Source organism: Cnephaeus nilssonii, assembly GCF_951640355.1.
Source record: "Cnephaeus nilssonii genome assembly, chromosome: X".
Classification (NCBI taxonomy): Eukaryota; Metazoa; Chordata; class Mammalia; order Chiroptera; family Vespertilionidae; genus Cnephaeus; species Cnephaeus nilssonii.
The window spans coordinates 121,846,357-121,857,386 of NC_137071.1; the positions used below are offsets into that span (position 1 = coordinate 121,846,357).

The 11,030-nt window shown below is 49.1% G+C and overlaps 1 protein-coding gene across 1 annotated transcript; it reads right to left on the bottom strand.

Moving 5' to 3' along the window:
• Nucleotides 1-5,776: 5,776 nt before the first annotated feature.
• LAGE3 (L antigen family member 3) lies at nucleotides 5,777-7,547 on the bottom strand. Its single transcript, XM_079764751.1, has 3 exons — nucleotides 7,331-7,547; nucleotides 6,900-7,028; nucleotides 5,777-6,099 (listed from the first exon to the last, which is right to left on the bottom strand). The coding sequence occupies exons 1-3, from the start codon at nucleotides 7,495-7,497 to the stop codon at nucleotides 5,985-5,987; spliced, it is 411 nt and encodes a 136-aa protein (XP_079620877.1). The 5' UTR covers nucleotides 7,498-7,547; the 3' UTR covers nucleotides 5,777-5,984.
• Between the last annotated feature and the right edge of the window lie 3,483 nt (nucleotides 7,548-11,030).

Consider the following 11,030-nt stretch of genomic DNA (forward strand, 5'->3'; position numbering starts at 1 on the left):
GGCCATGTCCAGCTCATCAGCAGGTGCTGGTGGCTCTACCTTCAAGAGCCATTCAGAATCTGCTCCCTTCTTTCCACCTCTACTGCCCCCAGCCTGGTCTAAGCGCCCTGTCTCAGGCCTGGATGCCCGTCTATCCCCGTGCCTGCCTTGCCTGCCCTCGGCCTATTCTCAACCTGAGAGGCCCTGGCATCCTGTTAAGATATAAGGTGGGTCTTGTCCCGCTCTGTTCAGAACCCTTCAGTGGCTTCATTGCACTTAAACTCCTTCATATCTGACAACTCCTTACTGTCCCAGTTGTATCTCCTTCACGATACGCCTACTTACCTCTTAACCCCCCGCCACACGCACCTGTTACAGTGATGCAGGTGCGGAGAAAGTGGGGCTGCGATTTTCAATAGAGTGGCCAGGGCCCGGCCGGCGTGGCTCAGTTTGTGGAGAGCGGCTACAGAGTTTGGACAGGTTCAAGCCTCAGACTAACGAGAGGGCACAGTTCTCTCGTGGCCACGTGCAAGTCCCAGCTTGGAGGGCAGAGCCCTCCCCGCACAATTACAGCCAACAGCTGGAGTTGTGAGTTTGAACCTATGGTCCGAACACTGGCCCCACGTGCCTAAGTGATATAGGCTGCAAGGACACAAAGCTTGATCAGGTGCATGTAGTTGAGTAGGATGGAAACGCACGAGAATGTTGTAAACATCTTGACCACGCCCTTACGTTGCCCCGTGGCATCTGCTATAAAATAAAGACACAGCTTGTAGTCCGTGGCGCTGCTGGGTCTCCATCAGGGAAGCAGAGTCCCACCGAGTCCCAGCTTTCCTTCTCTTGTCTGTCTTTTCCAATCCTTCATCGCCCCCACTCAGGCTCACCGAACCTGGCTGAGCTGGTGCGGCACATAAGGCGCCCTGGGGCTGAGTATGCCATGGCCGTGCCGGCTCGCCACAAGCGTTGACCTATGAACCAGGAGGTCACAGTTTGATTCCTGGTCAGGGCACATGCCTGGGTTGCAGGCTCAATCCCAAGTGGGGGGAGTGCTCTATAATCAATAAAAATGTATCTATTTTTAAAATCACCATTGTGAAATTGCAGAAACTAAGCCAATGAGGTGATTTTTAACCTCGGGCGGAAAGAAGAACCCCCAAGAATTGAACAAAATCATGTGGGGAAAAGGAAGAGGAGAACACAGTAGATAGTGGTGTCAAAGAGCTAAATTCTCATCTATCCATCAATAGTTAAGGTCTTAAGAATGATTTCTAAAAAAAAAAATTTTTTTTTTCTTTAAAAAAAGGTAAAGAGAAAGAGACTGTCCCTGCCCTAGCTGGTTTGGCTCAGTGGATAGAGCGTCAGCCTATGGACCGAAGGATTCCGGGTTCGATTCCCACCAAGGGTACATGCCCGGGTTGCAGACTCAGTCCCCAGTGTGGGGCCTGCAGGAGGCAGCCAATCAATGATTCTTTCTCATCATTGTAGTTTCTATTTCTCCCTCTCTCTTCCACTCTGAAATCAATAAAAATTTAAAAAGAAAATCTGATTTAAAAAAAATAAACACCCTCCCTGTAGCCACTACAGCAGCTGCACGCTGTCAGGTGGGATGCTTCATTGTCGTCATGACCACCGGCAGTATCCCCATCAATAGCACCTCTCTCCCTCCAGCTCACAATGTTCTCCAGTTCTCCAGTGGCAGACTCTGGTCACACAAGTGGGGTAACAGGGACTGCCCTGACCCTGCCACTTTCTTGAAAGAACCCCCCAAACCAGACACAATACATGAAGCACAGGCTGTAAAGAAAAGGGGCGTCAAGCAATGAAGGACAGTGCTGTCTGGGAGACGAGAAGCAGGAGGTGTGCCCTGCCTTTGCCCCAGGACTGTGTGGGGAGGGGGTTTCCTGGCAGAGGCCAGTGGCCACCCCGCCTTTAGGAGAAGGAACTGAAGTTCTCAGCACCTGGAGTTTGGGGGGCTGAGGCCCAGAGGGAAGAGTGGCAGAGGGCGAGAACCCCGCGTATCCACAGAGGGTCCCCCTGGAGTATCCCACTGACCACTGATCAGCACAAGTGCGTGAGGGGGCTGCGTGAGGCTGGGCCATAGCCACTGAAGGGGTGAAAGGTACTACGGCCCAGCGCTCATGCGGGACAGGGACTGGTTGGTGGCTGTCCCCGGCGGCCAGGATGGCAGACCTCAGGATTCGGGAGGCATCGGGCGGGCCCCCCCCCCCCCCCCCCCCGGCTCAGAAGGGTCTTGCCTCACAGTGTGGGGAAAATGACTCCTATACAGCCGAAACCGGTTTGGCTCAGTGGATAGAGCGTCGGCCTGCGGACTGAAAGGTCCCAGGTTCGATTCCGGTCAAGGGCATGTACCTTGGTTGCGGGCACATCCCCAGTAGGGGGTGTGCAAGAGGCAGCTGATGGATGTTTCTCTCTCATCGATGTTTCTAACTCTCTATCCCTCTCTCTTCCTCTCTGTAAAAAATCAATAAAATATATTTAAAAAAAAAAAAAGAAAATGACTCCTATACAGAGAGGGCTCACACAGCAAAGCTCTAAAGTATTCATGCCCTGGCTGGTGTGGCTCAGTGGATGGAGTGTTGGCCTGCGGACTGAAGGGTCTCAGGTTCGATTCCAGCCAAGGGCACATGCCTGGGTTGTGGGCTTGATCCCCAGGAGCGGGTGTGCAGAAGGCAGCCAATCAATGATTCTCTCTCATTATTGATGTTTCTATCTCTCTCTCCCTCTCCCTTCCTCTCTAAAATCAATAAAATATATATATTTAAAAAAATAAAGTATTCAGCTCTTTCTTTTTTAAAAAATATATTTTATTGATTTTTTACAGAGAGGAAGGGAGAGGGAGAGAGAGTCAGAAACATCAATAATGAGAGAGAAACCTCAATCAGCCGCCTCCTGCACCACCACCCCCCCCCCACTGGGGATGTGCCCACAACCAAGGTACATGCCCTTGACCGGAATCGAACCTGGGATCCCTGAGTCAGGCCGACGCTCTATCCACTGAGCCACACCAGTAAGGGCTCAGCTATTTCTAAGCCACTTAGCATTCAGAGCAAAGCTAAAAGTATGTCTAGGACTATATAGATATCCAGCACTGCCCTAACTGGTTTGGCAGCCTGCAGACTGAAGGGTCCTGGGTTCGATTCTGGACAAGGACACATGCCTGGGTTGCAGGCTCCATCGCCAGTAGGGGGCGTGCAGGAGGCAGCCGATCAATGATTCTCTCTCATTGATGTTTCCTTCTCTCTCTCCCTCTCCCTTCCTCTCTGGAACCAATAAAAATATATTTTAAAAAGAGATATCCAGCACTCAAGGGAAAATCATGTCTGGCATCCAATCTAAAATTACCAGGCATGCAGAGAAGCACCAAAATACAACCTCATAACGAGAAAGGATATTAACCAATGGAAAGGCATCCGACTTGAAAAAGGAAGCAAACCGCTTTTATTCTAAGAAAACATGATCATCTTGCAGACAATCTGATGGCATCTATAAAAAGAGCTGCTAAAATAAGTAAGTTTAGCAAGAGCTGCAATATGATTTACAGGGAGCTCATTCTTTCCAATGAAAGGCTTAAACCAATTGTCCCAACACTTTACTTCACTGACCTGGGTCAAGGCCAGTCATCCCACAAAGCTCTGCTTTTCGTATTTTGGGGTTGTTTGCTCTTTTCATGCAAACTAGATTAAAAACAAATTTTTGCCAAGGAGACAAAACAGTGACAAGGATGTGGGAAATCAGCATTCTGGCCTCATCCGAGGATTTTTTCTCCATTGACTTTCAGAGAGAGTGCAAGGGACGGGGAGAGACAGAGAGAGAAATAGAGATGTGAGAGACACATCAATTGGTTGCCTCCTGCACATGCCTTGACCTGGGCCAGGGATCAAGCCTGCAACTGAGGTACATGCCTGTGACCAGAATCAAACCTGGGACTCTTCAAGCCGAGGGCCAATGCTCTATCTATTGAGCCAAACTAGTTAGGGCTTCTGTAGTGCAATTTTGCACTGTAGAATGAGGCTTTATACAATAAATCATAAATATTTAACTCAGTAAGTCCACCTCTTGGAATCTGTCTTAAGGAAACAATCATTCATGCAATGATTTATATACAAGAATTCCAGCCTGACTGGTATGGCTTAGTTCAGTGATGGCAAACCTATGACACGCGTGTCAACACTGACACGCATAGCCATTTCTGATGACACGCGGCCGCGTGCCGAGGATGAAACATTTGCTGCTCCTGAGGATGAAACATTTGTGACTAGAGTCTTGGAGTTAGTTTTTTCCTCAAAGTGACACACTACCCGAGTTAAGCTCAGTTTTTTGGCGAAGTTTGACACACCAAGCTCAAAAGGTTGCCCATCACTGGCTTAGTTGCTTGAATGTTGTCCCATGCACCAGGGCACTGGTTCGATTCCGGCTCGATCCCCAGTGGGAGGCCTTCAGGAGGCAGCCGATCAATGATTCTCTCTCATCATTGATGTTTCTATCCCTCGTTCCCTCTCCCTTCCTCTCTAAAACCAACAACAACACTTTTTAAAAGATTCCATTGCACCTGGCTGGCGTGGGTCAGTGCTAGAGCGTTGACCTATGAACCAGGAGGCCAAGTTTCGATTTCTGGAGGCAGCCTATCAATGATTCTCTCTCATCGTTAATGTTTCTATCTGTCTCTCTCTTCCTCTCTGAAATCAATACAAATATATTTAAAAATAAAATAAAAATTCCATTGAATCATTACCTATAATAGGACAGAAATTGAAAATAGAGTAGTCAATAATTACATTATAATGTATGTGCTATGCCTCCATTCAATAATGCTTTTGAAGAATTTTTAGAAAGAGGAAAAGTTCAGCCCTAGCCGGTTTGGCTCGGTGGATAGAGCATCAGCCTGTGGACAAAAGGGTTCTGGGCACGTACCTCCCCAGGCTCCTCCCCAGCCCAGGCCCTGGTTGGGGCATGTGCAGGAGGCAACCAATTGATGTGTTTCTCTCAATCAATATTTCTCTGTCTTTCCCTCTCTCTTCCACTCTAAAAACCAATGGAAAAATATCCTAGGGTGAGGATTTAAAAAAAAAGAGGAAAAGTTCATGTTAGATGAAAAACATTAGTAAGCCCTGACTGGTTTGGCTCAGTGGATAGAGAGCATCGGCCCGCAGACTGAAAGGTCCCAGGTTCGATTCCAGTCAAGGGCATGTACCTTGGTTGTGGGCACATCCCCAGTGGGGGGTGTGCAGGAGGCAGCTGATCGATGTTTTTCTCCCATCGATGTTTCTAACTCTGTATCCCTCTCCCTTCCTCTCTGTAAAAAATCAATAAAATATATTTTAAAAAAATATTAGTAAAGCCTTGGCCAGGTAGTTCAGTTTGTTAGAGCATTGTCCCACTATGCCAAGGTTGTGGGTTTGATCCTTGGTCAGGGCACGTACAAGAAACAACCAATGAATGCATAAATAAGTGGAACAACAAATGGATGTTTCTCTCGCACACAAAACAATAAAAAACAAAAACAAAAAATATTAGTAAAAATGCTAACCTTGCAAAATATTATACATTACGGTATTGTTATGTTTACGATATACATACAGCTATGAAAAGAAGGAAAGATTCCAAAATGTTCACAGTAGTTAACACTGAATGGCAGGACCCATTTTCCATTTCCTAAATGGTCTTTAGCTTCCTTGTAGCGTTGGAATATCTGATCCCCAGACCTCCCCCTCCAACCCCGGGACAAAGACAAGACTGTTAGGAGGTGCTGTAGCTGAAAAGAAACTCAGACATGGAATAGAAGCTCAGTTTTATTTGCCGTAGTGACAAACACTTAAGCACCAAACAAAACAAGTGGACCACAATTGTCCAAGGGCCAGTACAGGCAAAAGATGAGGGCCTCGTAATAAAGTGGCAACTACTGCAGGAATCACTGCCATAGGAAGGATCCACTGCCCAGGACTGGATACAAGGTTGGGCCTCAGCCCCCTTTTCCTAGCCCAGGCTCAGCGGGGAAGAGGGGGCCCGAAGCGCTGCATGGTCCGCATCACTAGGGAAAGCTGGTCAAGAAAGCTCATGATGGAAGTTCGGAGGAGACGAGAATCTTCAGCTCTCCAGTGGCTAAAAGTGAGGGGAAAAAAGAAAATCAGCCTGGCCCCTGTGGCTCAGTGGTTGAGCATCAACCTATGAACCAGGAGGTCACGGTTTGATTCCAGGTCAGGGCACATGCGGGGGTTGGCGGGTAGATTCCCAGTTTGGGGCATGCAGAAGGCAGCTGATCCATGATTCTCTCTCATCACTGATGTTTCTATCTCTCTCTCCTTCCCTCTCTGAAATCAATGGAAATATATTTTTATGATGTTTCTATCTCTCCCTCCCTCTCTGAAATCAATGGAAATATATTTTTATGATGTTTCTATCTCTCTCTCCCTCCCTCTCTGAAATCAATGGAAATATATTTTTATTTTTAAAAAATATATATTTTATTGATCCTTTTACAGAGAGGAAAGGAGAGGAAGAGAGAGTTAGAAACATCGATGAGAGAGAAACCTCGATCAGCTGCCTTCTGAACACCCCCCACTGGGGATGTGCCTGCAACCAAGGTACATGCCCTGGACCAGAATCGAACCTGGGACCCTTGAGTCCACAGGCCGACGCTCTATCCACTGAACCAAACTGGCCAGGGCGGAAATATATTTTTTAAAAAAAGAAATTCAAATTAGAGATGATGACTCCTCCCTTCCTTGCTCTGCCCCTCAGGCATTACACTGAATCTTTAGCTGTCCCCAGGACAACACCCCTTAGAGCGCACCAAACCTAACCCTTGAGTGTTTCCGTGTCTCCAGCAAATCACCCCTTGGTGGAGACTGGCCCTGCCACCTGCTGCCCCGCCTCCTCCCCGCCGCCCTTGTAGAGCTTACACCGCTAGGACGCTGCCGTTCACAGTGAATTCCTTCTGAACCACTTCTCGGTGAGGTTCCACATCTGGGGCCAGGGATCCACGGGCGATGTCTGCCTCCAAGGGGGACGGGAATGGCACACTGAGGGCGCTGGTGGAGATTCCGTTAAGGCACCATCCACATCGACTTTGTGTCTCAGGTCCCCTCCCAGGCCACCTTGGCTAGTCTCACCCCCTCCAGGCCACCCCTGGGCCTGATTCCCACCAGCCACCCCGTTACTCCCCTGCTCTCATTTCTTCCCCTCCAGACTGCCCCTGGCCCGTACACACCCAAGCTGCGCCTAGTTCTCTCTGCTCCCCTTTCGGCCCCGCTCGGTGTGTCCCTCTGCAGCCTACACAGCCGTCCGAAGACAGCCCACAGCGTATTTCCGCTGTGCCCCCGCGGTAGGATACAACGTATGTTGATTTCCAGGCCTTCCGGCCGTGAGTGCGGCGTCTTCCCCGCGCCCTGAGGCATGCTGTGCTCGCGCAACACGTGGATCGGCGCGGGCTGTATCGCCCGCGGCGCCCGCACCTTCCCGGACCTGGGCTCGGGTGAGGCCTGGAGCTGCCGCATGCATGTCGCCTCGCCCCGCCTAGCTCCGCCTTCGATCCCGCCCCTGGAGCGTCGTTCTAACCCCCAGCGTACGCTAAGGCTCCGCCCCCTCACGTTGGCCCCGCCTAGCTCCGCCTTCGACCCCGCCCCTGGAGCGTCATTCTAACCCCCAGCGTACGCCAAGGCCCCGCCCCTTCACGTTGGCCCCGCCCCTCGCGCTGACTCCGCCCCTCAGGCCTGCGTAACCAGGCCCTACTGAGGCCCCCTGTTGTGGGGTCAATTCCACCAAGCTGGCCCTGCCACCCGCGAGTCCGGGAGACACTGTGGCGGACGCCCTCACGAAGCTCCGCCCCTAAGCGCGAAGTTAAACGGGATTCCCAGAGCTCCGGCATAAACCCCCCCCCCCGCCCTCCCCGCCCGCCCGCAATTCGGTTGGGCGGGAGATTGGTTCCCACCCAGCCAGCCCTGCCTCTGCCGGGAGACATCTCGTTGGCTGCCTAGCCTGCGCGCGCTCCCTCATGATGCTCCGCCCCTTAAAGCGACGTGTGACCTCAGTGTCCCCTGCGTAAACATCCCCACTCCTCCCCCCACCTCGTGTGAGGCCACCAGACACGTGGGATAGTTACCCACCCAGTCCCTTCTCTGGGCCCAATGTTCCCAAGAAATGTGGCTCAACGTTCTTATAGTGATTTGTGGAGAGAGATGGGGTCGGATAGCCCACAGGGCTACTGCTCTGCACCCTGACCCCATCGCCGATGTAGATGGAGAAACCAAAGTGGCTTTACAGGGGGCGATGAGTCAATCATATTTGCCTTTCAGAAAGACCGCTAAGTAGGCAAGTGTGAAAATTGAGCCTGCCAGCAGGGAGGCCCGCACAGAGGCAAGGAAGGAAATGATAGGGACCTGACATAAAGTAGTGGCAGTGGAACAGGGCTAATGTCATATGTGAAAAATCAGAATGCAAATCTAAAATCACGAAAAACCCAACTTAGTAAACTACTCAATACATACATTGAAATCCTAGAGCAATACACCAAGAAGTAAATGCTTATTATCTCTGTTTGATGGCATTGTGGGTGATAATTTCTTTTTTGTGTTTTCCCAAACATTTTTGACAGTGACCATATATGAATTCTTATTTTTTTAAATATATTTTATTGATTTTTTACAGAGAGGAAGGGAGAGGGATAGAGAGCTAGAAACATCGATGAGAGAGAAACATGGATCAGCTGCCTCCTGCACACCCCCTACTGGGGATGTGCCCACAACCAAGGTACATGCCCTTGACCGGAGTCGAACCTGGGACCCTTCAGTCCGCAGGCTGACGCTCTGTCCACTGAGACAAACTGGTTAGGGCTTATATGAATTTTTAATCAAAAATAAGTTTTTAAAGTAATGATCATGCTAGTTTTCTATTTTCCTCCTTGTAATCGTAAGGAAGGACAAAAACCTGAACTGTATCCTTAAATCCTGTTGGATCTCAACAGAGCCTAAGCAGCCCACTTCTCTCCCTCTTCATTGCTAGTCTCCAGTGGGAGCTACCACCTTTCCCTGAACTCCTTCCACAGCTTCCTACCTGGTTTTCTCTACACCTGCTCCTCTAGAGCCTATTCTCCACACAGCAGAACCAGGTCTTCATTTTTTAAAAAATATATTTTTATTGATTTCAGAGAGGAAGGGGGAGATAGAAACATCAATGATGAGGGAATCATTGATCGGCTGCCTCTGGCATGCCTCCTACTGGGGATTGAGCCCGCAACCCAGGCATGTGCCCTTGACTGGAATCGAACCCGGGACCCTTCAGTCTGCAGGCCAGTGCTCCATCTACTGAGCCAAACCAGCTAGGGTTAGGTTTTCATTTTTTTTTTAATACATTTTATTGATTTTTTACAGAGAGGACGGGAGAGGGATAGAGAGCCAGAAACATCGATGAGAGAGAAACATCGACCAGCTGCCTCCTGCACACCCCCCCACTGGGGATGTGCCCGCAACCAACGTAAATGCCCTTGACCGGAATCGAACCTGGGACCTTTCAGTCCGCAGGCCGACGCTCTATCCACTGAGCCAAACCGGTTTCGGCAGGTTTTCATTTTTAATATAAACCATATCATATCAAATTTCTGCTTAAAATATTTTTTAAAAATATTTTTTTTTATTGCCCAGCCAGGCGTGGCTCAGTGGTTGCGCCTCGAACTGTGAACCAGGAGGTCATGGTTCGATTCCCAGTCAGGGCACATGCCCAGGTTGTGGGTTCAATCCCCAGTGTGGGACCTGCAGGAGGCAGCCGATCCGTGATTCTCTCTCATCATTGATGTTTCTATCTCTCTCTCCCTCTCCCTTCCTCTCTGAAATCAATAAAAAAAATATTTACCCCCCAAAAAAGGGTACATGGGAACAACCCGGCATGTGCCCTGACTGGGAATCAAACTGTGACCTCCTGGTTCATAGGTGGTTACTGAGCAACATTGACAGGACTTTGCTTAAAATCTTAAAATTATTTCCCATTTCCCTTGGAATCAAATCCAAACTCTTCGTTGTAGCTTATAAAAGCCCTGGGTGGTCTGGCTCCCAGCTCCTTCACCCTCTCCCCCCACCTGCCTGTTTCCTCATCCTCTGCAGCCTCTGGGGCCATTTCTCTGCTCTGACCGGGGGTGACCTGCCCCCAGCCCTTTGCATTTGCTCTTCTCTTTGGAAAACTGTCCCCAAACTTTCCCATGGCTGACTCCTTCTTGTCATTAGGATATTGAGTACCATGTCACCTCTGAGAGGACTTATGGATCACCAGTCTAACACTACCCCTAGGCATGCTCCATCACATTTGCCCATTTAAATTTGCTGCATAGCATTTCTAATCATCTGAAATTATCACCTTGATTTGTTCACTTATATATTGTTAATATATCATCTCTGATGCCCCTTTCTTGTTCAGTGCAGTTTAGAGAGTAGGTCGTTTGTTCCCTGTTGAATGAAACAAAGAATTACATACGCACAAAACTGATGAAAATGGTCACCTATGGAGGTTGGCATGGGTATAGGGTTTCTTGGAATATACTGTTGACTTTGAAGCATTGTAAACTTTTTTTTAAAAAATATATATTTTATTGATTTTTTTACAGAGAGGAAGGGAGAGGGATAGAAAGCTAGAAACATCAATGAGAGAGAAACATCGACCAGCTGCCTCCCGCACACCCCCCACCGGGGATGTGCCCGCAACCAAGGTACATGCCCTTGACCGGGGTCGAACCCGGGACCCCTCAGTCCGCAGGCCGACGCTCTATCCACTGAGCCAAACCGGTTTCGGCAGCATTGTAAATTTTTTAAAATATATTTTTATTGATTTCAGAGAGGTAGGGAGAGGAAGAGAGAGATAGAAACATCAATGATGAGAGAGAATCATTGATCGGCTGCCTCCTAAACGCCTCCTACTGGGGACAGAGCCCACAACCCTGGCATGTGCCCTGACCAGGAATCGAACCGTGACCTCTTGGTTCATAGATTGATGCTCAACCACTGAGCCACACCGGCCAGGCTGTAAATATTTTAAATGCCCAAAAAATA

Coding starts and splice junctions, on each gene's coding strand:
- LAGE3 (XM_079764751.1), bottom strand. CDS start 7,497: ATGCATGCGGCAGCTCCAGGCCTCACCCGAGCCCAGGTCCGGGAAGGT. Junction 7,029..7,330: donor CCTGGAAATCAACATACGTT/GTATCCTACCGC, acceptor AATCTCCACCAG/CGCCCTCAGTGTGCCATTCC. Junction 6,100..6,899: donor AACGGCAGCGTCCTAGCGGT/GTAAGCTCTACA, acceptor CCTCACTTTTAG/CCACTGGAGAGCTGAAGATT.